We start from the raw sequence: 27,138 nt of genomic DNA, 5'->3' as shown, positions 1-27,138 counted from the left end.
GGATAGCAAAAGGTGTTTTAAGTGTCAGCCCCAAAATGGCACGCAGTGAACATACTCTCTTCTAATCTGTGAGATAAACCTTTCACAGGGTGGGATGTTCTGACTCCAAGGAGCTTAATTGTACTTTGCATCTGGATGTCAACAGGGAGAGCATGGAATATCTTTGTTCATATTTCTTGTCTCATCTCTGCTTCCTTCCAGTTTCTCCTTGTCCCTGTGGGGATCTCAGGGAGGCAATTCCAAAGACTCTGGGGAAGACGAGGCTGTCTCATGATGTATCTCTGTCATGGTTAATACAGAGATAGATAGATAGATAGATAGATAGATAGATAGATAGATAGATAGATAGATAGATAGATAGATAGATAGATAGATATAGTTTTCTTGTTTTTTGTTTGATTGAGGGTTTTTTGTTTGTAGTTTTTTGTGTTTCTTTGGGATTTTTAAATTATTATATTATTTTTTTCCTTTTGGGATGCTGAACACTTTGGGTTTGGTTGGTAGTATTTTTCCCAGTTTTCACAGCCACCTTCTGTGCAACTCAGAGCCTTTTTTTGTTTGTGGAAGAGCTTTGTGATCCAGTTTGAAGGCTGAAGTTTTCAGAGGGATACAGATACTTGATGTACTGAAACCAAACATGTAGCACAGATGATTTACCCTCAATGACTGAGAACACTACAAAATGTCCCTGGCTGCCCTGGTTTATCTGAGCACATGTTCTTGCAGTGATTTATCAGAAGCTGTTAATGCATGCCTTACTCCAGGGACTACATGAAAAAAATTAAACAGAAAACTTTTGGTTCAAGTCCAAATGTATCTCATTCTGTATGAGCATGCTCAATCACAGTGGCTAACAAGGCATCAGCTGCATCCAGACAACTGTGAAAAAATATTCCTGTCCAAGGCAGATGGAAGGGACTAGTGTGTAGAAAGGCTGAATGATTTTATAAATACTCTTTAAGCACCAATCCCTAAATTCTGTGCTTTTAAAATAAGTGTAGCCTTTAGCAATTCTTAATTTCATCACATCAGTTTATCATTGTCAAATTTGAGGGTGAACTGCTTAGATTTTTGCCAGAGATGACTGTGCAATTCAGAAATGATGGAGAAGGCAATCATGAAATTACACAGGACGTGAGCTGAAGACCTCAAATGAGTTTTCAAAGACCACTTAATCTTGGTCTTGTCTCACCAGGGAAAAGTTAGACTTAATGAAACAATTCCTTTTTATCAAGGAGCATGTATGGACTGGGTTTGGAAGCAGTGGGAAAAATGTAGTAAAGCAAGACTGACTAAGTAACGGTGCCTACAGCAATTCACAGTTTATCTCACAGCTGGGTTCTCCCCAAAGCTGATGCTGCACTGCTTCTGGAGGAATTCATACCTGACTGAATCTCAATACTGGAAGTGCATCAGACTGACCCAGTGGTGTAATGGAGTAAGTTTATCATCCCAAGATGTGACAGGAAGCACCTCAGTGGAATTACTCTTCATAGTAGCAGCATCCAAGTGGCTCTGATCCAGGGGAAACTCTTTCAGGGAAGTTTGCAGAACTGAGGAGCTACACAGAACACTGAATCCTGGCACAGTGATTCCTGACAGATACAGAAATTACTGCCATACATTATTTGTATATAGTTGGATGATCTATAAATAAGGTATCTTCCCTGTCATTCCATGTGCCTCCTCACTTTTTGCATTTCAGCAAAGCTTTAGGTACTGTCTCTCACAGGATGCTTCTGGACAAAATGTCCAGCCCACAGCTGGACAAACACTTTCTGTGATGTGTGAACAGCTGGCTGATGGGGGGGGCACAAAGGGTTACAGTGACTGGGGTGGCATCAGGCTGGTGAGCTGTCACTGGTGGGTTCCACAGGGCTCCATCCTCAGCCCTCTGCTCTTCAACATCTTAATAAATTACCGGGAAACAGAACTGGAACAGATGCAAGTTCAGAGATGATACAAAACTGGGAGGAGCTGTTGGCTCCCTTGAAGGCAGAGAGGCCCCGGAGAGAGACCTCAGCAAATGAGAGGCCTGGGAAATCACCAACTGCATGAAACTCAAAAAGGGAAAAACTGAACTCTGAACCTGGGATGGGACAACCCTGGATGTACAGACAGACTGGGGAAGGAGATGCTGGAGGGCAGTGCCATGGAAAAGGATCTGGGGCTGTGGGTCCATGGCAAGTTGAACAGGAGCCAGCAGTGCCCTGGCAGCCAGGAGGGCCAGGGCTGTCCTGGGGGCATCAGGGACAGCATCACCAGCCAGGCAAGGGAGGGGATTGTCCTGCTCTGCTCTGGGCTGGGCCAGCCTCACCTCAAGTGCTGGGGGCAGTTTGGGGTGCCACAGTGCAAGAAAGGTGTTAAACCATTACAGAGTGTCCAAAGGAGGGCAGTGAGGATGGTGAAGGGTCTGGATAGAAAGCCATACAAGGGGTGGCCAAGGTCACTTTCTTTGTTCAGCCTGGACAAGAGGAGACTGATGGGACACCTCACTGTGGTTACAACTCCCTCATGAGGGGAAGAGGAGGGGCAGGTACTGATCTCCTCACTGTGGTGACTTTGACAGGACCAATGGGAATGGCCTGAAGTTATGTCAGGGGAGGTTTAGTCTGGATATCAGGAAAAGGTTCTTCATCCAAAGGGTCGCTGGGCACTGCAACAGGCTCCACAGAGAAGTGGCCACAGCAGCAAGCCTGACAGAGCTCAAGAAGCGTTTGGCAATGCTCCTCTCAAGTGGCACTTTTGGGGATGGTCCTATACAGGGCCTGGAGCTGGACTTTATGATTCATGTGGGTCCCTTTCAACTCAGCATACTCAGTGGTCCTGTGTATGGACTAAATTTGCTGTGAAGTAAAGCCAAGTTGGAGATGTACCTTACCAGATACCCCACAGGAAATGCCCATGAAAACTTGCCTAGGGAAATGCAGACTGAAAAGCAAATTGCAAAGGACTTGAATTTCTCTTACCTAATGCTGGTAATTACAGCAAGTGCTGCCAAACTGGAGAGGTGGCCTTCAGCCTTCCCAAACCCGGGAGTGAATTACATAAAAGCTTCTCTCCTGCTTGATAAGTGGTCCCATCATCAATCTGTGACACCAAAGCTGCATTATCCTACCTTAGGAGACACACACAGTACTTTGATGGGAGCTTATCCTACTAAGGATGATAAGCAGTGACCAAAGCCACTGTTCAGAGGATTTCTGGTTCAACCAAGGGAGAGAATGTGATGTTTGCGCCTGTCCAGTGTGTTTGCTACAGATAAGTACTGCCCTTCACTTGTAACCAAGAAATAGCATTATATTTATCAATGTAAAATAGTGATTTAATGAGGTTTGATGTGTAGATTTTTCAACAAGATTCAGTGGCAAGGTTTACTTGATTTTCACTGCATAGAGAATGGGATCAGGCAAAATTGTTGAAGAGACCCTACTTGCCATTGAGTCATGAGGTTCAGGGAGGATCCCCATGAATTCAAAGTTCCTTTCTGAGGGGAGTCTAAGTGCAGATGGATCCAGGTTTAGTCCTAGACTCAGTGAACAGGTTCTGCCTAAAGGATTACATGTGCACAGTCCATCCTTTGAAGCACTTAGCCAATATTTCAAAGTTTAGCATGCTGTTAATCATTTGCTGAGACTCTGTTGTGGCAAGGATTCTCCCAACCTCAAGGATTACCCTTGAGCAGAATCCTTACTCAAGGGGACATGCTGGCATGAAGCCCATTGTCATAAAGCAGAGCCCAACAGGCCCTCAGCTGTCAACTATTTATAGAATAAGACGATTCACAGTAATATTTGCATACCAGACATATCTCGAGTTGGCATGTGCTCAACCAGCCCCCAGCTGCTGAGGAAGATTTATGGCCCTTAACTCCTGTGGTGGTGTCTGTAAGCCAGATGCAGCCAGCAGGAGCACTGCTGAAGGCTGCTACTCGAGCAGGGAAAGGGCTGGGGGAAGCACAGCCTCAGAGGCAGCTCTACTTGTGCATGTCCACAGCTGAACTGCGCTGACCTGATCTGGAGGCAGGCACCTCACTCCTGCCACCACCCTGCAGGGGCTCTGTGCTGTGCTGAACTGCACCGTGGGTGGTTTCTAGAGATGCATGCACATAGTACACACCCATTGTTCTACTGGTATTCAAGAGCAGAACCTCAGAAAATGAGAGGCTGTAGAGGGTCAGCCTCTCCAAAACTGACACCTGCTGTGCCATAAACAGCAGCAGCTTCTGCTGCACAGCACCAGCTTCTCATTACACATCCTGGGAAGTTTCTGGGCAGTTTAATACTGGTGTGTGCAGGGATCCCCAGAAAAAGGAAAGGAGAGCTCTCTGAAAATCAACAAATACACCAGTGGAAAGGCAGTACGAAGCACTATTCCTACAGGAACAGAGCTAGTGTCTCCTTTACCCTGGGCCACTGCTATCTACACTGGGTTTGCTTCACCAGTTGTGTAAGTCCTTTTGCCCCAGGGGTACCCAACATCTGCTTCCACTGCAGTGACTGCATGGGCAACAGTCACTTTTCAGCAAAGTAAAGCAGGTGCAAAATACAGAAAATAATAGCCCTCACAGAAGTAACTCTGAAGGCAGCAAGACAGTGAAAATCAATTTCCCCCTCTTCCCCCCAGCAGTTAGATGGAACCTTTAATCTCCATGAATCAAAGGAGGATGAAATAGATTTTGCTGAAAATTGCTGGGGTTACAGTCTGCCGAGTCTGAATTCACTAAGGGATCAAATGCTGATAAAATGTGACCATCACCCCTGAGTAAAATAGGTGAGAAAAGGCAGGATGAAATGCTTCTGCCCAGACAATAATGGAAAAGGAAAGACATGGAAGTTCTCAAAAGGTGAGAGTTCAAACCTGTACTCAGACTTGTCTGATCTTTGCTTTGGCTGTAGGAATAGCTTTTTTTTTTCTTTTTAAATGAACTGTTATCAACCACCTTTTGAAGCTGTTCAAGTTGGTTAATAAAGTTATAAAGATGCAAAAACACTTCAGACTGAGATTTTATTTTTTGTCAGTGACAGACATTTGCCCCTTGTTAGCCAGATGCAGAGAAAAATCCCAAACCAAACCCAGAATTAATAGATGAGATCCCTCAGCATTAAGATAGGAAGGGCTGCTAATTATGTAATGCCTTAGACTAGAGGCTTGGGAAGGAAGTGTGCCATGGATAGGACTGTACCTATTAAAGTGAAAAGTAGCATTTGTATTAAAGAAATAATCACTACCTGTTTTTTTCAGTACATTCTTGTTTCTGTGTGACAGGTGCTGTAATGACAGCTCAGACAGGAACAGAAATACCCTTTGTTCCTAATGCTAATGTTTCCTCAGCTGCTTCTTTGGCCCTACTGTGCCCTGCTTTTTCCAGACAGTGTTATCCCCTTTCTACAGCTCTGAGGACCTCACCTGCAGAGCCAGCACATTTCAGAGACTGCCTTTGGAAAGGGGCATGGTAGGCTTTGGTTAGCAGCCCTGTGCTCTGTGGCAGAAGGCCCCACTGTGGAGTCAGGAATGGCTCACACTCTGGGAGCTGAGGCACTGCCAGAGGTAACAACCACAATGGAAGCTGGAGGCCTCTGCTCATCTCCCTGTTCATGTGACTGGGAGCTCTGAGAGTCAATAACAAGTGGTAATAGACCATGAGACAGGATAGTAAGGTATAATTTTCTTCTCTCATGGAGACACTCCAGAAGCTGCTGCTGCAGCACACAGCTACTATGCTGGTTCCTAAGCCTGAGGTCTATTGTTAAACTGGCATGAAAAGTATTTGTTATCAAAGTGTATGTTATTCTTAACAGGGCAGTTAGAATGTTATAGATACCCTTAATTAATGTTTCAATATTCCCTTGCAGTCACAGAAAGTAATTTCATCTCGCTTCACATCTCATTGGTTAGAAGCCAGGAAACTTTACTTCAGAGTTTTTTGAAAAACTTGATTTTTTTTATATAAAAAGAGGCATTTTTGACTAGAGAAAGATCCCCATTAAAATAAGCAAGAGGTCCAAATGTGAAATATACTTCAAATCTGGCTCAGAACAAAAACTCTGGTTAACTAAATTAGGAAAACTACAAATTCTCTGTATGCCAGGTAGAGCAGATGGTGTTAAAATTCTTCTTCAGCTTGTCTGGAACGAGAGCATTTCAGCTGCAGCAGCCTCTCCACCGTGTCTGCAATGGTTCTTTCCCCGTGCACTTTGTTGTCTCGGGTGCGGATGTTCACTGTTCCCCCTGCCTTCTCCTTTTCCCCAACAACTAGAAACAATCAAGAGGCAAAGGAATTAACTTTTTTTTCCCAATTCTGTCAGTTACTTGGAGAGCAGAGTTTCTCTATCAAAGGGCCTTCTACTCTTAATGGATCCCAGATGGTTTTAAGGCCAATGCTGGATCCCCAATTCACACAACAGGACTAACATGCCGCTTCAAATCATGTACTTCAGGATGAGTTTCTAATTTTTCCTGCTCTATTTCTTACTCTGAAATAGGCTTCTCTTATGCATGCATGCCAAATTCAGAAGTGTACCACAGCTGAATCCAATGAAAACACATTTCTTTTGATAAAGCAGAAGCAAGAGCATAAATTATTGGGAGGATGGAAAATCACTTAAAATCTGACTGATAAAGGACGAGAGACTTCATATCTATCCCCATACCGCTGACCAGAACACAGCAAAAAGTATTAATAAAGCCTTGGATCACAGTGATCTCCCTTCAGGGACAGTTATACAAGCCAGGAATGCCTATGATGTCAGCAGGAGGGGTTCTCTGCAGCGGAGGCTCTTAGGAACAAATTGACCTAAACCAGTGATTACAACTCTCTGCCTTGCTCACAGAATGATCAAATCCTGTAACAAAAGGGTCTGCCCAGTACAAGGAAACCAATACATTACCCAGAATAAAGTTATACTGTGCAAGCTGAGCGTTTCTGATCTTCTTGTTCAGTGTGCACCCAGGATCTACATCAACATCTGCCATAAATCCAGCATCATGAAACTGCTGCCTGACCTAAGGAAAAAAATATTTAAACTGTCAGTACTGGATATTCATGACCATGAACTACTCATGACTTGTAGATTTAAACCATTTCAGATTACCTGAACCCTAAAACAAAGGCATTGTCATGGGTTCAGTATTGGAGATGAGCCCAGTTCATGAAACTAAAATACATTGGCTATCATGCAGCTATTTACACAATAAACAAGTAAGCAGTGATGTGAACATCTAATGTTGGGCTGAGTAGTGATTTGATATTGTAAAAGGCAACAGGATGGTGGAGCTTACTGATTGTAAGAGATAATTTTTTTTTTTTTTTCATTTTGCAGACTATTTTATTTATATATAATGTGCTTTAAAGAACTACAGGCAAAGGTTTACTGGATGCTAAATATGCAAAGACTCATTTTCATCTTTGTTAATGCTCTGCAAGAGGCACATGGCCATGGGGGATTAGAACATGAAGGGTAGGACAGATTTAAGCAAGAGAAAAACTAAGTTTTCAAAAAATAAAAGTCTCACAAAGATCAACATTTGTTATTCACATATCCAAAATATAACTCAGGTCATCTTTAAGAGAACTACAACTTTGGCAGCTAATTTTATATCACTGTGATACAAAAAATTACTCAATGTAATATGCAAAGACTTGGAATATGTCTCTGAAATAAATACTATTAATCATTAGTAACTAAGTATTTCAGATCAGTACAATATACTGAAAAAGAAGCCCTGAAATCATATACATCACCTTTTGGGCATACTCATCACACGCTGGTCCTACTGGTACCACCATTACTTGCTGTGGGGACAGCCAGAGTGGCCTTCAACAAACAAAACAAGTTTATACACCTTTCAGTATTTTTTCAGTGCAAAAAATGCTATTTACAGAGAGGAATAAAATCTACACAAGAGACTCTTTAAGCCAGCTGCACAGATTGGGTTCAGTGGTGATGAGAGCCCTATATTCATTACAATATTTCCCCAAAAGAACTTAGTGTCTAAAAGGATTGCAGTGTGGGCATGAGCACTTGCTGACTGAAGACTGCTGCTGTGTTTTATGACAGTAACAGAGCCTAATTGATTGAGCTCATTCCTAACTAAGTACAGGAAAACCTTTACTTTTGAGTCTTGTCATAATCAGAGGGGTCACTCCCACTGAGTTATTAACACAAGTAAAGTAGATCATCTACATAAATGACTTTACAACACCGTCCTGCTGCAAAAGTTATCCTACTGCACCTGCATTGGCAGTATGGATGTACAATCTACCATATCTTGAATAATTTCATCTGTAAGGAAGGCAGTTAAGAAAAAATTGCCCTGTGCTGTTCCCAGGCATGTCACCCTAGCAAACACAGGGAACAAACAAACCACAATGACTCTCCAATACTTGGGGATAATTTCTCTCCTACATGAAGAATTTGCTTGAACTGGAATAATAACTTTTCAACATTACCATTTGCCTCCATAGTTCTCAGTTAGAATGGCAATCATTCTCTCCACAGATCCCAAGATAGCCCGGTGAATGATAACTGGTCTTGTCTTGTCATTGCCATCGTGGCTGTAAAGAAAAACTTCTGTAAAGTTTTTTTTCTTGTTTCTTTTTCTTATGCCTATAAGTGCCACTGAAGTTAGATTACACAGAAACTGAAACTCCCAGCCCTGATGCTTACCTGACAAAGGTGAGGTTAAATCTGACTGGCAACTGGAAGTCAAGCTGAATTGTAGCACATTGGTGGTAGCGGCCAATGGCATCCTTAATCTGAATGTCAATCTGAGGAACAAAAAGACATAAAACTTTTACAGTTAAGGGACAAGAAAATTCATTGTCTCTGAAAGCAAATTCATTGTTTTGAGATGGAAAGTTTCACTCAATGCAGAGGAATTCTATGCAATTTTAAACATCATAGTTTTACTTCAGTCTTCATTAGGGTTTAAGTGATTTGCAGGTTCCGATGCAAAAGATGCTAGAGCTAAAACAGGATGAGTAACTAGAGAGATAATATATCAGGGGACAACTACATTTAATGTCTCAGACTATATTTCGTGAGTTTCAGTCTGGAACTTGTATGAGCCTTTTCACTGAGTGAATACAGCAGAAGGTAAATGCAGGACTGAACATGCCTCCCCACAAATGCAATTTCTTCAGCCTCAAAGTGGAAAATTTACATTTCTTTATGATGCAATATTTGAAGACTTTGTAGTTTGTGTTAGAAAGTCAGGGCATGAACATGGGACAAGAATCTGTTAAACAGCCCACTTACCAGCAGGAACTCCTATGGATCAGTAACACTTGCTCTGACCTACAAGTCAAGCCTTTTCTTTTGTATCTAACACTTAAATCCCTAGTACACTTGTGATACAACTTAGACAGAGAAGGCTTATAAAAAAGAACAGACTTATAGTGTCCTGACCTTATTTTTTGCTCCTGACCTTAAGTTGCTCACTTACTTATCATTTTACCAGCATATATCAGGCTATATATTGAGGCAGTATACCTTACTTTAATTTATTTAATAAACAAACAGATCAGTGTTTTAACAACTCAAGATCTAGATGTCTTTTAATCTTGCATCCAGAATTCACTTAATTGGAATTCAGCTTGTCACCAAAGAGCTGCTAATAAAAATAAATTATTTACAACTTAATTTCAAATCCAGACTGTATGAAGAGTAAGTGTAAGATTAATGTTAATAAAGGATCCTGTATATTTGTCTTCATTCAATCAAATACAGAAATTACTAAATACCACCTGCTATAACACATTTAACCTACAAGACACAAACCAAAACTGATTCAAGTGGCATACAAATAGAGAAATCAGAACCAGCTTACTAGATGGTAACACAAATGAGGTGAACTTTTACTAGATGAGAACACAAATATAAATGTAACGTAGGTGTATTAGGGAAAGATTTAAAAGCCACTTCATAATGCTCTGTGTCCTTGCATGCAAAGATAACAATGACATTTCTAAAAAGCCCTACTTAATCTGTCCAAACTGAGGAGACTGTTCTTAGGAAACCGAACAAATTTTCACAATCAATGCATGGAGATTTTTGAATTTCCAAAACCCACCAGTAAAACTCAATGCAACTTGGAACCGTGTAAAAGAATAAAAATTTGTTTAACCAATCAGTTTACTTTTGGTTTTCTCCCGACTTAGAATTCAGTTACTGGTGGAAGGATTATTTCCAAAGCAGAAGTTGCTCTGCTAGAACAGGTCTTACAGTGCCACCTTGTGTTCATTACACCCACTAAACCAGCCAGCTGTTTAAGCAGTAGTCAAATATTTTATTCATGTTAAATTAACTAAAAGAGTGTTAAAACAGTTAAAACTATGTGGAAACCAGGATCACAGAAGATTATTTCTCTCTCAAGTATGTTAGAGTTTACGTATCTGGAAAAACCTAGAATTTCAGTCAGACAGCATATTAAAATGGGACAACAACAACAAAATTCATTTCTTCCTCTTCCCAGCCTTTTGCCTTGCAAACAGAATTGAAAGCCAAATCCAGCTAGGGGTTAGCAACCCACACTAACCTTAGGTCCATAGAAAGCTCCATCACCAGGGTTTAACTCCCACTTCTCACCAAAGGCATTGAGGCTGTTTTCAAGTTGCTGGAGATAAAGGACACACGCAGTATTTCATTACACATTATAGTTTCAGGACAGCCAGCTACTACAAATAGGTGATTCCAAATTCCCACTACTTCTCAATTACTGCTGAAACACATTTATTTTTTGAAAAAGGGAAGAGGAACCACCAAAGACCTTCTGGAAGAGGACCAGCAAAAAACAAACAAAAAAATTGTGTCCAAATTTAAACACACAAAATTAACGCACTCATTTTGGAAGAGGCCAAACAAGCACCAGCCGAGATACAAGAACTTTTTAAACAAAATTCAAAGTTTGTAGTTAATGCTGAGACGAAATCTCCCCTGATACACCAAATATCTATTCCTGCCCTATCTTCTCCCCAGCACTACACCTGCAGTAACCAACTCCATCCCTTTCAGCCTCACTTTTGGAAGATGGCTTTAAGTCTATTACAGGGGCTGCCAGATTTTATTCTGTTCCTCCTTTTTAATTATCGAAAGGAGACAGGGAGAAAGATTTAATTTGATGCCTACATGGAGACTGCCTCTATACTGAGAGCAAACTATTTATAGCAGCTAGAGTGAACTGAAGGCAGTTATCCAAGCAACATTGCTCATGCCCAGCCCAACTTCACTATACCTCCCAGAAGGCAGTAAGTTCTTACAGAAGAGACAGCCTTACATCATTGAAAAGAACAAGACTATTGTTTTACCTTTTCAGCTTGATTCCACACTTCAATATCTCCCAGGTACTTTTCAGGACGAGTGGAGAGATTCAGTTTAAATGAAAATCCAAAGACATCATACACAGTACGCAAGAACTCCAGACAGCTTTTTATCTCCTCTTCAATCTTGATGACAATAGAAATCATGTCTCAAATACTGAAATTTCAGTTTACTTGATTATAATACCCAGTTTCATTTATCAGCAGCCCCCACCTGCTCCATAGCACAGAAGATGTGAGCATCGTCCTGCTGGAACCGGCGTACTCGGGTGAGTCCTGTGAGAGCTCCCGACAGTTCGTTGCGATGCAGGACACCAAAATCTGCCAACCGCAAAGGCAGCTCACGCCACGACCTCGGGCGGTGGTCAAACATAAGGCTGAAAGAAAAGTTTGTTACTTAAAGCTCATTGAGAACTTAAAATTTGCAAAGAATAGCCAGGGAGAAGCAGCCAGTGATGAAGCACATGCCCCTAAGGCAGTCAGTGTAATCTGACTGACAGAGCCTTCAGTCTTATCTACATTTGTCAGGAAAACAATCTCACTTTACAGCTGGGATACAGCTGGATACAGCTGGAGGGCCTTCCCCTCCTCATAGAGAGGAGTTAAACAACTCCCAAAACTGAGCATTAGTACCTGAATGCTTGAACTGCCACAAAACTGGCAATGCCCCTGTAATGATGGGGTCACTCAGTGTCTCAAGTGAAGAAAGCATGTAGACAGCAAGACATGTAATTACATCATTCCTGACAAAATGAATAAGGCTGAAGATAGCCTTCTTTATATTTACACAGGCAGAGGAAGCAGAGTGGATTTGTTTGGTTTTTTTGTTTTTTTTCAGTTAGCACAATCTCTGGTAAACTGAATTTGCTATCTATTTACCAGTGTCCTGGGCAGTTCATAGGCTTCAGAGCAAAGATTTCTTTCTCCACTTCAAAGGAAAACATATTCTCACTGTAATGCTGCCAGTGCCCTGAAGTCATCCACAGTTTGCTGTTGAAAACATTTGGAGTGACAACTTCCTGGAATCCACGTTTTCGATACTCACTCTAGAAGTGGGCACAGTACATAAAATAAGTAATAAAGAAAGCAAAGGTAAGCACAGGCTCTGATCTACTACCATAGAAATATAAAAATGATGCCATATGAAAGGGAGAAAGGAAGACAAAACTTCAAATTGGGTGTGCCAGCATACATCCCCTTCCACCACCCTTCCCCCAAACAGTTTCTTCCAAGAACAAGTCTCCTCCCTGCAAGCAATGCAGCAGTCTCTAATTACTCAAGGATCCTTGATGTGTTACACTGCAACCCAAATATACAGTAATGACACTTCAAATAATGAGACTTCAAATATTACCACAGGAAGATCAGAATTATTTTCCTGTGTGTATTTTCAAAACAAATAGGTCTACAACATCAAATTATGTATATTTATTAAAACAAATCAATATGAATCAATGGAACAGCAGTGGTGTGAGCTTAGCCCTGCTATTAGGTACTAAAGAATTCCTGTGACAAAGCACCTTTATCACAACTTTAACTACAGGTATAAAGTACTGATAAAACATAATTTTGCAGAGATTGTGATAAGACCAACTCAAAGAAACAAAGAAACATTTCTTTAGTTCCATGGCTGACACAACTAGAAAATGACTTATAATGAAGGGCTGTTAATACTGTTAAATGTAGCATGCTGTTAAGTATTTTTTTTTAAATTACCCAATTTCTCCTACAAAATTTCCAAAAGATATCACTTACCCGTATAAATTCAATTAATGTGTTATAAATATAAGCTCCTTTCGGCATGAAAAAACAGCTACCAGGGCTGAGCTCATGGAAGAAAAACAGTTCTTGGTCCTGCAGGAAAATATTACTTTAAAAACATAGTCTTTGCACCCTAACTTTTTCACTTAACATTCTCAAATGAATTGCTACTGACTGGGCATCACTAATCAGAGTTTCAAAAAGAAAAACATGGGAAAAAAGCAATATCCAATACTCCAGATGCATTTTCACTAGTATTTTTATGTCTGTCAGCAGTTACAGGAGAAGGAAATCATTACTGATGTCCCAAAACTCTGCACTAAACTCCTAACTGTGCCCCCACAGCTCCCTCTGCACACTGACAAGAAAATGTTTTGTTCTGCTTCTACAGCTCTCTAATTATCTGCACTTGAACTGAATGTGTGAACTACAGCTGGTTAATGTTGTTACAAACTGTGCACACACCTAAGGTCTTCATACGGGGAATTCTTCAGTATTTTGTCATGATGTACGACCCGCACTTTAACCCTATCCAGAACTACCAGTTACTTATCTGACAGGGGTTTCCATCTGAAAAAACAAATCCAAAAACCAGCCAACTGAAAAACACAGCTGTATACTGCAGATTCTGAAGTCATGCAGAAGGAAATAACTGCATGAACAGGCTGCAGCAAACTGTAGGAATGAGCATTCCGGACTGGAGGGTTCATGGGCTGCAGACTGAAGTCTTTATATTCTGTTCTGACCAATGTGTACAATAAGGTGGTCACTGTGTTTACAGCATTAAAAAGTTATTTATTTTAGGACTTTGATAATTGTGAGAAAAGCAGTTGACTTCACAATCCAATTGAAAATAAAATTGTGTCACACCTTGGTTGTGGCAGCAAGTATAGGATGTCTTTAAGATGCTTTCAATTTAATATTCATACAGTGTTTCTGAAATACACTACCAGAAAAGCTGTCTCACCCGCCCAATTTTTCTGTGATCTCTGCTTTTAGCCTCCTCCTGGAATTTTTCCCACTCCTTCAGCATTTTTGTATCTGGAAATGAAATTCCATAGATCCTCTGGAGGGATTCCATATCAGCCTTGCCTTCCCAATAGGTAGAAGAATTCTGCATGCAAAAAGAAATGAAACATTGAAGAAAGGGAGAAGCCTCCACATTTTACTATTTCTACTGGCCATGAAAAGGCATGCAATTACTAATAAATCATTACTGTGGAACAACGAAGGCATGAGGAGAAATTTAATGTGAAATTCAGAGCACAAACTGGAAAAATCCTTAAAGGTAAATACAGTAAGTAGAAATGGTTTCAGGTCTTGTCTTTTTTAAAAGCCTATCTGCCTTGTAGCTACCCTGTTCCAACTGTTTATTCACTAATAGCTGTAACCATCAGCTTAGCAAAAACTATCAACTCTAATTGACACAGTTCAGGCAAACCTTAAACAGAACTCACACTCCTGTGCAGGTCCTGGACACCTAAATGGGCTTCACATGTGAGTACCATTGTAGCATACAACATTTTCAGTCTGTAACACCAAGTTTTTGGCCAGGTTACCCACTTCACAGTACATTCCTGACTAAGCCCAAAGACTGCAAAGCAGCTGAAGTGTGGCAGTGAAAACATTTCTCTAAGGCAGCACTTACCTTATGAATTTTTATGGTCTTTATCTTGCCAGTATGTCTGACATGAGGACCTCTGCATAAATCTATCAGGGGACCACACCTAAGAAAAGGAAAGCATTTATTTGGTATATTTAATCCTAGAACCATAAATCCAGCAATATTATGATCCATACATAATTACCTGTATACTGTAGTAGTTGGGGTATTGACCTTCTCATTCAGAATGCGACACTTGAATTTATTATACTGAGAAGAAAAGCAGCACATGTACTTGTTAATTCCTTGTTAAAAAAAGGGAAGTGGCCAACAGTTTAAATTATTTGCAAACATGATGCCATGTTGCATCAGAACAGGCCTGTGAAAGAGACTGACAGGAGGGCAGACAGTAGTGAAGCAAGGTGCCCAGAGAGCAGGCTGTGCCCTCTCTGTCCTCACAGGTTTTGAAGGCCCAACTGGACAAACACAGGAAACCTGGTCTGACCTCAGTGTCTCCATGTCTGACCCCATCTCCTGGGGTCTGGACTGGAAACCTATGGAGGCACCTTCCAACCTGAATGATGCTATGATTCTCTGGATGTCCTAATAGTGAAAACTCATAGACGTGTATCTTGGGAATGCCAAATAATTACTTGCAGTTAGATACTAGAGAGAAAGGGTTAGGTTTTAGTGTTGCTTGGCCTCTCGTAGAATAGAAGTCCTTATTCTAAAAATTGCTTTATGAAGCTTTCTGAATGCAGCAGTAACATATGCAGTCCCAGTATCACCACAGACAAGATAACCCAACATAACTGCATACACAATATGCTGCAGATTTACATTTCTGGGAAGTAAATAAAGAATATGGCTTCACAGAACTTAGTTAGATCACCCCAGGGAAGAATGAGCATTCTCACAGTTTTAGAAAATCAGAATGCCTACTTCCAAGAACCTACGAACTACTTCCTTTTTCTTTTTCTTTTTAAATATCACAAGTGAGTTTCTTAATATATATTCACATATAATCTTAAAAATTTAGATATATTTATAAATTTATATATTTATCTATAAATTTAATAATCTTAAAAATTTAATTTGATACACTTTCTTCTACCACTAAAAAAACATGCCCTGAAATTACAAATACTTAAAAGACTGATTGCCTGACGGTAGAAACAACCTTTAGTAACAGCCCACCTTAAACATTTCAAGCAGTGTTTCCTTCTTAACTTCCAGTCTTTCAAAGGCTTGCTTTTCCTTCATTATCTTTTTGCATAATGTTTCCAAAGCAGAGAAGTCATTGCTTGATACACCCCTAAAATAAACACACACAGAGAAGTGAGTAATTTTTGCTTTCATTTGCAATTTGTGATCCAGGTGCAATGCACAAACTTGTGGTTGGGACATCCTGCAAAAAACCAAAGCCATCTGCAGCAGCACATATGACTTTGTTCTAGGAACAAGCACACAGCAGAAATTTTGCTGTGACTGCCACCCACTCCCAGCTCCTAAATAAAGAAAAATACAAAACCTACCCTTCCTCGAGAAACATGTCATAATAAAATCCATTTTCTATTGGTGGGCCATAGCACAAACAGCCACCATAGATTCGTTCCATAGCTTCACCCATTATGTGAGCACTTGAGTGCCAGTAGACCTAACAGATGTAAAAAAAGAAGGGATCAGTCTGAATACACACAATACATTTCCGATTTTTTTATTTAAAACCTTTTCTGAAACACTTGCTTCCAAGGATGTTTGAAGCATGTCCCACATTAGAGCAGTGTGCAGAACAGGAGTGACCTGCCCAGCAGCACTCTCATCCTCAGCATCAATGTTTCCAAAAAGCAGCATTTCCACCAGAAAACTGGAAATGAAAAACTTATATTCTGGTAGCAAACAATACTTTCAACTATTGCTAACATTATGTAACTATTGTCAAGAAGCTAAATTCAGAAACCTTTATTTCTACAAACTTTAATCAATTAGATCTGCATAATGATCAAAAGATGTGCTTCAACATAAGGCTGTTGTTCTAATCTTGGAATCTTATGCATGAGAAATCCTCCACACTCCATCTTGTAGAACATCTGAGGTTTTGACAAAACCAAATCTCTTAACTTCAAGAAGTTAAGTCTGTCTTGGTTAGCACAAATTGAAATCATAAATTGGAAGCTGTCCAATTTATTTAGGAAAACCCTAAGTTTGAATGTAAGACTTCTGTGTTAAGTTTGACTGACAACTTCTTCTACCAACTGATTTTTTTTTTTCTCCAGAGACTATTCACAAATTTACTGGCTGTGCACATTTATCTGATTGAGTAGCCAAAATAAGAAAGTAATTGCTTTTGCATACACAAAGAAAAAGAGCAGTCTACTAAATACTTTTATGGTTCTCCATAGAAAGCATTTATGTACTCTGTTTTGTCCCCAAAATCAGTGCTGAAGATGTCAGTTCAAAAGACCTACTTTACTTTAATATGAAGGCTGAAAATACAAATTTTTAACAAGAACTACAGCAACAGCAAGCAGACTTGCCTACAAGTACACAGCAGAATGTACATTATCTATAGTACCACAACCCCTCTGGTAAGGAACTAAGAGAAAATGCAGATGTACCTAAAACACAAACTCATTCTCTTAATTTTCTGAACACAGTAAATATTTAAATAACTCCAAGAGCCTGAGTTAAATGTAAACCTGACACAAAAATCGTTTTGGTGAAAGATACTCACTGCTTGAGCCTCTTCATCTTCAAATTTAAGCAGCTCCAAGGAACAGTCCTCTTCCAAAGGACGGTCCAGATCCCAAACCACCTTGTTCACTTTGGCAATAACCGTGTTGTCAGCTAATCCCTGACTACAGAATAAACACAGAAGTACAATTATAAGAAGGGATATTGTATTTTGAAATCAGCAAGCAGAAGTTCCTGTTTGCCCTCCAGTTTGAATAAGACTTTAGAAGTCCTCAGAGTGAACATAATGTCATGAATAAATTCTAAATAAAGAACCAGTTTAGCCTGAACATTCATTAAAAATCCCACTTATATTCTACACATATGGGAAGAAAACTGTGCTTAACCTTCACCCACATTTGACTTAGAAACAGTGTCCTCCAAGTATAAACCTGACTTCACAACCCTACTGCAATACCACTTTCATAAAAGTTATCAAATACCCTTTTTGATATACTAGCTTTACTGTTTGTACCCACTAGACAAAATACCCTTTTCATGATGCCAAATCACAGAAGCAAAGAAGGTTTTGATGATATGGCACCTTATTATGGACAGGAAGAAAAAAAATAAATAAAAAAATTAGACAAACAAACAAACCAAAAAAAGCAATGAAAAAAACAGACAAAAAAAACCCCAAAACCCCATATTTTTCACCTTTAGGAATCACCCAATCTTGGCAATTTTAGCTGTCAGGGTGTTCACTGTGTATTCTGGAGATGTGTAACACTCCTTTTAACAGATATCTCCCATGCAAATAAAAGTGAAGAATACTCATACTGTTAAATTTCTCTGTAATCAATTGAAACATCACCCAAAAGTCATCTTCCTCAGGTCAGTGTAAATTGGTTTGCAGTGCTAACATTCCATTAGGTAGTTTATTAGCAAACCAGTTCTTAATGCAACAGCAGTACTTGGATGGAAAAACACGCTGTTAGAATGTGTGTAAAATACCTCAGTTTTATAATTATTTAATTTTAGAAGCTGCATCTTTACAAGGCAAAAGAAAATTGCACACCCAAACTAAAACCCTACAGGTTACCTTCAGTTTATTGTATACAAGATACTTTGAGAAGACCTGAGATAAATGACAAAGAAATTATACATTACTCATCCCCTTGAACTCATTGTCTGAAAAGGAGTGTGTACTATCACAGAATACAAACATACCTGATCCCACAAGCGATTTGATAAGGAGTAGTCTTCCAAGATTCAGCATCAACCTGCTTGCCATCAGGTAATGTAACTTTAATGGGTTTACTGTCATTTGCAGCTCTTTCTGCAAGGAGTGCATCGTGTTCAGCCTTAAGTTTATTGTACATCTCTAAACGCTCATTGATAAATGCAGGCCAGGGATTCAGCTGGATATAATAAAGACAAAGGAAAATGATTCATCTGATTATTAATCTGATAGCACATCATGTCAAGAATGCTAATGCAACGGATATACTTTTCATAAGTAGCTATGTGATAATATCTATATTATATGTAACAAATAATCACCATTGTTTCAGTTTATGTATTATTAATTATGCCATAATACCACAAGGCTACAGCTTAATGAAATCTGTACCACTGTATACCTGTTCACTAAACCACATATATTACCAAACAGCTACACCACCTAATAAACTATACACGGACAAAAGCCAGCTAGAAAAGACTGTGTAAGTTCGAAGTTACAAGATACTTTACAAGAAGTATCTTGTAAAACAAGATACTTCTTATTAGGTCAAAAAACGGAGGGAACAGTCTAGTCTGAGCCACCCAGACAGGAACTGGCTCCAGTTTAAACACGTGTAATGACGTCAGGACTATCCGCCTGGGCACAGCCAGGCACTTGGCTCAGGACCACTGCTGACTAGCAGCTGGCCCTCCGTGGGGTCAGAGGGACCTGTGCTCACCCACCACGAAGACGAAAACGACCAGAGCACCTTAAACAGGCTTTCTTCCCCTCAGAGATCTGCTGCCTGCTTCCCGCTGCAAAGAGGCACAGGGAATAGCATCACCTAGCCCAGCTATGGGAATCTGACCTGTTCTATTATACCCATGCAACTTAATGTAAAAAAACAAAACAATGGCACTTCAAGGCACACCATCGGAGGCGTAACTGTAACGCCTGATAAAATACTTCGGAAAGACAAACTGTAGCAATGCCAGCAGAGCGCAGGGCAGCAACGAGGCCTCCGCATCCTCTTCCCCCCGCGGCCGAGGGGCTGCTCACCTCCGACCGCCCTCCATCGCCAGCCCCTTCCTTCATCTTCTTCTTCCCGCAGTCTGTTTTCTTCTCTTCTCCAGGGCCCACCTGCGGAGGGCGAGCACCATTCAGTCATGTTCCAGCAGTCCCTCACACCTAAGGCACTTTGCCTTCCCCTTGGCTCCATACACCGCGGAAAAGACCCGATCGCCTCGTCCCGCAAAGCCTACGCACCCCCACCTCCCTCCTCCTTTTCCCTGGGGCACATCCCAACGCCCCCCGGAGCTGGGGGAATCCTCGGGAAGAGGCCGAGCTCCCCCCGGCCCCTGACAGGGCTGCGGCGCCGCGGGCCCACCTGGCTGTCAGTGCCCGCCATGGCCGCGCGGAGCCGCCCGGGAAGGGGCGGGCGCGGCCCGGCGCAGGCGCCGCTCGGCCCGCGGCTGATGCAACCGGGGCGACCGCAGCGCCGACAGCGGAGCCGAGCGGGCCGTGGGGCTGTTCGGGCCCGCCCTGGGGTGGTGCAGGGGAAGGCGGTCCGTGACGGGCTGTGAGGGGTAGGAGTGGCTCACGCTCTGCCCGCTCTCGTAAGGAGCAGTCTGGGGCTCTGCTTGGTGTTGCGGGAAGAATCGCAGAGCGAATTAAGTTGGAATCGGGTCCGACCTGTGAGCGAACGCTACCTTGTCAAGTAGACCACGGCGATAAGTGCTACGTCCAGTCTTTGCTTGAGCACCTCCAGGGACGGTGACTCCACCACGGCTCTGTTCCAGTGGCAGCCGTTCCAGTGTGGAATCACCCTTTCTGTGGAGAAATTCCTCCCGATGTCCAGCCTAAAGCTCCCATGACGCAGCTGAAGACCTTCCTCTTGATCTGTCAGTAGTTGCTTGGGAGAAGAGGTGGATTCGCACCTGGCTATGCCCTCCTGTCAGGGAGTTATATAGAGCAATAAGGTCACCCCTGAGCCTCCTTTTCTCCAAACACCCGTAGCTCCCTCAGCTTCTCCTCATCACACGGATCCCTTCCCAGCTCCACTCCCTTTCTCTGGACTCACTCCAGACCTCAGGAATACTTGGCTACCATTCCCTCTGACACAGATACTCAGTCAAGGATGGATCAGTGAATGGGAGTACTCTTTGCAAAAGAGAGTAAAATAAAAAAAAAAAATCAGATTGACCACTGTCTGATTTCCCAGGGGAGGGGGCAAAAATATATGTATTAGAGACTCTGAAGTGGTTGTGTCAGACGAGCCACAGGAGCCCCTGCGCCTGTCTCAAGGGAAGCCTCAGCTCAGTGGCTTGGAAGCTACAAACAACTTTAAGGAAAGAATGTGATATTCAGGCATGGCTTTTGCTCTGCAACCATCTTTTCCTCCTCTCCTGCTGCTGTTCTCAGCTAATAGTGTTTTCATTTAGGAAGGTTACTAGCTTGCAGCACGATCTCATGGTGGCTGTGTACTCCCAAGGTTGCAAGACCCAAGGCCTTACAAGTGTTTGGTAACTTTAGGCATATTAGTACATCAGTGAACTCACCTAATAGCTGAATTTAAGCAGGATGTTTAAACAGATTTCATGTTTTCCATAAATCCTGCCATATTATCCTTACTTTGAAGATAGTAAATCATGGGTCAAGTCTTGCCTTGGACTTCTGCTGCCCACAGAGGACCCAACACCACTTCTGCCTCCTGGAACAGCTGTCTTCTCTTAATCTGCAGCACTGATTGGGTCCAAGAGTGTTCAAAATGTGCTCAGATGGATATTGGGGTACCTCAGCCTCCATGGACTTTAGTGCTATGAGCCAGAGTTTCAGGAGAAAAAGGAAGATTTTTTTATGTAGGTTTCAAATACTGTTTATTTAGTGATGAAGGATCGTCAAGAGAATGTCACTGGGTTATTTGACCACAAATGTAGGAGCTTAAAAAATAATGAAAATATTTTATTCTATTTGTTAAAATATGAAATGGGAAGATGTAGTAAATAAGAACTTAAAGACAGAATCAGGCCTGGATCTGGACAGTTCATTTGTTGTCTGAAAGTAAAGTATGAAAAGCGTAAATATTGGCAAAAATATTTATTAAACAGCTAAATTTAATAATATATGTATTATCTTTTGTAGAAATACAATGTTTAGTAATACAAAGGACATTTGTTTTATAATACTAATCTGTATATTCTCAAATCTCCTAAAATCTTTTTCGTGCAGATAAATTATAAGTGGCTAAGAGACAGAACATTGCAAAACTTACAGATAAATTATGTAAGGCCAAAAAGAACAAAAATGCTGTTCAAGAGAAAAAGCTATTAAGTGTTTAAAAAACAATTGGGAAACTGTAGAACTGTCTCTTATGCCAGAAGATGGCAGCAGAGAAACACGCTGATCTCCTGCGACAAATTCCGCTCAGCCCTTGGCTTTAGGAAGTAGGTTTTATGGCAAAAAGCACAAAATTCAATGAATGTTTTACTGACTTCGCTCTCAAGCAGCGTAATTAATGATGTACGACAAAATTCAGCCATGCTCTAATAGTGTAAATTGATTTCAGTGTGCTTTAATAATTATCAGCAATGAATAGATGTTTCTGGTTCATGAGATGTTGGGGAAAACGTGGTCAGAAATTTCTAATGGAATTGCAGGATTACTTGGCTTATATTTCATTTAAGAAAACTAAAGATCAAAATGAAATCAAAATGCAAATAAAAATTTAGAGCAATGAATGTAACACACACCATTTACTTGCACCAGCTGCTCGTGGGAAACCATCTGACTTGTAATACAGCACTGCACTTTCTGTAAAATGTCTGGGTTTGTTTATATTTGTGTACATTAAATCAACTCTATTCATTGCAGAGTATTTGCTAATTTCACAAACACTGCGTTAATTTGAAAATGGAATTGTATGAATGCCGCCCATTTACTTTGAGGGTTCAAAATATATCATTTGAATTCCAGGTCTAGTGGATTTCCATAAGCCCACCTCAAGCAGAGTTATCTCAAAATTAAGAAAACATAAATATATGAGAATCTCAGGTTAAAGAATTTAAATACTTTTGTCCAGTTTTGTCTTGTATTGGTTTCCCCTGCTTTAATGCAACAAAGCAGTAAATTTCTTAGAAATCTAGCATAACAGTCTTAGAAATGTACATTCAGAAATTGAAAAAAATGTGTGAAGGTAAATAAAAAAATAAATTTGATGTTAAATTTAAACACTGTGAAAATGACTGAAGCCCTGACTCAAACTGGAACATGCTAAGAAAATGAAACCTAAGCCTTGACTTTTGATAGTAAGTGATGGTGACTGGTGACTTATTATTAAAATACTTATCTTTGTAGGAGGACAAGAAAAAACACCTGATATTTCACACAAAAAAAAGAGGCAGTTTTGGTTTGGTTCTATATCCATGGATGGCTTTATGTTTATAAAGCCACTATCATATGTAGTCTGTTAATCTTAATGCACCAAGAGGTTTGCCCAAATACTGGGCTTGTTTCTACTTTTTCCAGGAGAGATACACACTCGTGCATGCTAGAGAGAAATTCCCCACTAACAGCAGAAATCCCAGACCTTTTGTAAACTGGAAGCACACTTCACAGAGAAAGCCTCATGCCACCTCTGTCCACCAGGATGCAGGTCCTCTCCACCTTTCCCCCCTACCCACTTCACACCTGCAGCAGAGTAGAAAATACATTCAAATTACACAGGGTCAGTTTGTTCTCTATGGCCAGGCAGGTTTTCTGAGTAAAATATAATAAAGGTGTATTTGGTAAAATGAAGGATACAACTGGTTTCATTGCCCATAGTTACAGGTGCTGAGATCAGAGGTTACAAATTCTAGGTGAAACTTCAAGCCAGAGTTCACTCCTTGACATCAGATGAGCATCAGACTTTTACTAGGAATCCTTGGGCCTTTTAAAGGAGGGAGATGCAGGGTGATTTTCACTCCCTCCCTCCCTGTCTTTTTCTCCCTTCAATAAAACAGGATTTGGCTTTCTAGTTCTTCTAGTATAACAAATATACCAATTATAACTCATCTCATTTCCCCTGCATCTCAATTTTACTCAATTAGTCCACTTGATTAAAATGTTTTAGCATTTAGCAAGTATAGCTGAGCCAGCAATATTTTGTCTCACATCATAAAAAGTAGTACATGTGTGTCGCTAAAGGACACAGAATGATTCACATGAACATGTCTCAGTGGTATGACAGGAAAGGAAGTAACTTTATTTTCTGACTCCAGTATTTATAGATTCTTGACATTGACCAGGGATTGGATAACTAAGTTACCACCTTCACAAGCACACTGGTCGTCACGCAAAACATCCATCAAAAGGCGTTTCTTAGTAGGAATGTGTAAACAACCTAAGTTTAGAGGACGTTCATGGGAAAGTAACTTAAACTATGAAAATATTATCAGAAGGTTTAGTTTTCAGTGTAACAGGTGTGCATGCATTCAGACAGACTCAGCTCTTTCCTGTATTCTTTTTATAGAACTCAGACATGTCATTTTGGGGTGTGCATTGCTAATCAATTATTAATTGATATATCTAGGATTAAGGTACTTTTCCAAACTCCTACCTTTAGGATAAGCTGTCCCTGCTTCACAGTATAAGAGCAGATTCCTCCTATTCTGATTATATTTTCCAGTAAGATTTGCACTTAAAACTATTGCTGTTTTTCATTTAAAGCTTTTGTTTTGGATACTGGTCTCAGAAAAGTATATGCTGTCTGCAGTTATGACTGCCACTCTGGTCTCTACTCTCAGTTTTGTGACTGGGCTGAGTGATGTGAATCCCGAGCTCCTCTTCCATTTCCTGTTTGTAGGTTAACGTCAAACTGTGAGGCACCAGTCATTTTACAAGGAAAATAAAATATTAGCTATTTTGTATACTGAGGAGGAGGGGTGATAAAGAAAAAAATTAAAATCTCGTGTCCTTGAACCCCATGTTAAAAATCACATTGATAAATTTTATGCCAAACTTCTGAATCTTGGATGCATCCTTGGTTTTTACAACTGAATTAAAGCTAGCTTTTAATTTAACTGAGCATCACCAAGATGTTGCACTACATAAAACTTTTTTGCTTATATGTGCAATTTTCCAGAATGCAAAAACTGCTTTATTTTTAACGTTTTTTTCCCTAAAAAAAAAAAAAGTTCATTTTTTGTGTGCGTTTCAGAATTCAAAGTCTGAGAATGTGAGTTTTGACAGATACATTTGTAATGAAGGAATTCCCTTTTTTAAAATAGATATCACTGATATTTTTTCCCTAAGAATAACATTTTCTTTTTCTGCAATGGAAGATCATGGCTATATTTAAGTAATACCTATACAATTAGAAGATAAATTTCATAATTTCCAAAAAATTAAGAAATAATAATCATCAGAAAAAGAAAGAAAAAAAAAAAAGGCAAAAACAATGCCTTGTCATAAGACCTTCCTGATACTCTTACCAGAAAATGAACTGATTTTCACATTACTGAGATCAAAGTGTTCCTCCTTCTTCTTGTGGGCCAAGTCCTCCATGCCATGGCATGACATGGCACATGGAGGAATTTTCTACATAATGCAATTAGAAGCAGGAAATGCTTTTTCCAGTAATTTCCTGGGTACAGTCCATAACCTTTGATTTTCCAGACTCAATTTCTTATTCCAGGCAATATCTGTTATACTTCATAGCCCTGGAAATTATCTCCAGATACCAAAGGATAAAAAATACTTTGCATTATCTTCTGTTAATGCTCCATCTAACAATTTTGTGAGGAAATTGCAGTCAGCACAGGGAATTCACATACTGCATTCTAGGATTTGGTTCTCTTTACCATATTTTTCATTGCAGTTGTGACCTAATTTCACATATTTCCAGTGAAACTTTTTTTTATTTGAAAAGTCTGTTCTTGGTTTCTCTATTTAGCTATGACTCAAATGTTCTGGTGATGTTCTTATTAACATCCCTTTTTAGTGATGTTTCATGGACACAATCCAGTAACATTGCTTCAAATAAAGGAACACATGACAGCTGATGAAAAGAGGTACATCATAACTGTGAATTTTGTCAGACCTCTTGTGACAAGTTATATAAAAGCTTTTTTCTTTGTATCATTTTCTCTTGGAAGTATTTGGAATATTTCTAAAAATAGTACAAAACTGGTAAATTATTTCAAGGTTTTATAACTACAGGGATAGAGGACAGAGAACGCCTCAGTTAGCAGTAGCTGTCACGAGGTGGATTCCTGAGGGACTCCATTGTTAGCTGCTGGACAGAGGAAGAAGATATTCCTAGAGGACATACAAAGTTTAATTTATTCACAGTTCACCTAGAAGAATGGGATGGGATGTACTGACAGTAGCATGGAACAGAAAACCAACTCATCACTGTCTTTGAGACATCTGATCCATGTAGAAGGACCACAATATGTCTTTGCAGTCCTTTCTTTCCTAGACTAAGGAAACTTAATATTTAAATCTGTTATAGGAAACATGCTTCCAGACTCTGGTTCTGCCCTTCTCAACTCTCCAGTCTGTGATTTTCTCAAAACAATGATGGTTGAAACAAGCACAGTATTCCTGTAGAGCAGAGAATACTATTGCTCAGACCTGGCATAGACCACTTAAGTTGGTAGAACACCACAGAATCACTCACTCAGCTTCTGTTGGTGTCTTGTTAGGATGAGTGGCTCTATTCCATAGTGTGTCCTGCTTTTTTCTGTACACTTCCCTGAACAGAAAAGCACTGGGAAGTAGCATATTGTTTCTTTGATTTCAAACTACCTCTCCAGTTCATTTGGCATAGATTTTTAACTTGTACTCTTTCCTCCCTCATTAACAGCTAATGACTTTGTGGGCAAGAACCAAACACCGGATAAAATCAGGGTAGAACCACCTTGAAATATCCTAGTTTAACAGAGTTTCATTTAATCATGGAAGTGTTCAGTAATTAATGCAGCCTATATTAATACAGAGCTTTTACTTTCTAATAATCAGTAATTGATTATTGTCACAACTAGCTGCAAATCTCATTGCTCTCATATCTCCCTGATGTCTTCCCATTAGTTTGGCACAGTTCTGGCTCTGTCTTCTTGTGATTCTCCCTTACAAGGAAAGCACTGCCTCATTCATTGTACAGAGCACATCCTGCTAAATAAAGCTCTCATTTCACAAACATCAGAGATTCAATCACCTCTTTAAATAATGTCATGGTTTAATATTGACACCAAGGGTTAACGACAAGATAAGGAAATACAGTAAAATATACATATTTTCTACATCTTTTTGTGTATTTTATCATCTAGATCACCTGAGCCTAATATGCCATCTCAGGTGCAGTGGCCTTGGGATAAGAAATGTGTTATTGAAGCTCACCTGGAGCTGTTTACTCTACCAGAGATTATCACCCCCTCCAGCTTCTTGGCATTTCTTCACATGGAACTGCTCCCTAGCAAGGTTTTAGTGACCTGGTTTAGCAGTAACACCTTCTACACTCAAATCAGGCTGACAGAATGAGGGTAAATAGCAATTACACATGCACTTGTCCTGACA

General features: G+C 40.2%; 1 protein-coding gene across 1 annotated transcript; it reads right to left on the bottom strand.

The window, feature by feature from the left end:
- Positions 1–4,988: 4,988 nt before the first annotated feature.
- TARS1 (threonyl-tRNA synthetase 1) lies at positions 4,989–20,056 on the bottom strand. The gene is made up of 19 exons (XM_015615235.3): positions 19,970–20,056; positions 19,642–19,722; positions 18,588–18,778; positions 17,419–17,542; positions 16,220–16,341; positions 15,882–15,999; positions 14,890–14,954; positions 14,730–14,808; positions 14,049–14,195; positions 13,076–13,174; positions 12,200–12,366; positions 11,535–11,697; positions 11,309–11,446; positions 10,540–10,617; positions 8,670–8,770; positions 8,453–8,557; positions 7,745–7,817; positions 6,891–7,005; positions 4,989–6,255 (listed from the first exon to the last, which is right to left on the bottom strand). Exons 1-19 carry the CDS (start codon positions 19,988–19,990, stop codon positions 6,107–6,109), a joined length of 2,136 nt encoding a protein of 711 aa, XP_015470721.1. The 5' UTR covers positions 19,991–20,056; the 3' UTR covers positions 4,989–6,106.
- Positions 20,057–27,138: the final 7,082 nt, after the last annotated feature.

This window comes from Parus major, chromosome Z (genome assembly GCF_001522545.3).
Source record: "Parus major isolate Abel chromosome Z, Parus_major1.1, whole genome shotgun sequence".
Classification (NCBI taxonomy): domain Eukaryota; kingdom Metazoa; phylum Chordata; class Aves; order Passeriformes; family Paridae; genus Parus; species Parus major.
This window is presented reverse-complemented; position numbering and strand designations above follow the sequence as displayed.

Coding starts and splice junctions, on each gene's coding strand:
- TARS1 (XM_015615235.3), bottom strand. CDS start 19,990: ATGGCGGGCACTGACAGCCAG. Junction 18,779..19,641: donor GCGATGGAGGGCGGTCGGAG/GTGAGCAGCCCC, acceptor TATTATATCCAG/CTGAATCCCTGGCCTGCATT. Junction 14,809..14,889: donor CCAACTACTACAGTATACAG/GTAATTATGTAT, acceptor TCCTTTTCTTAG/GTGTGGTCCCCTGATAGATT.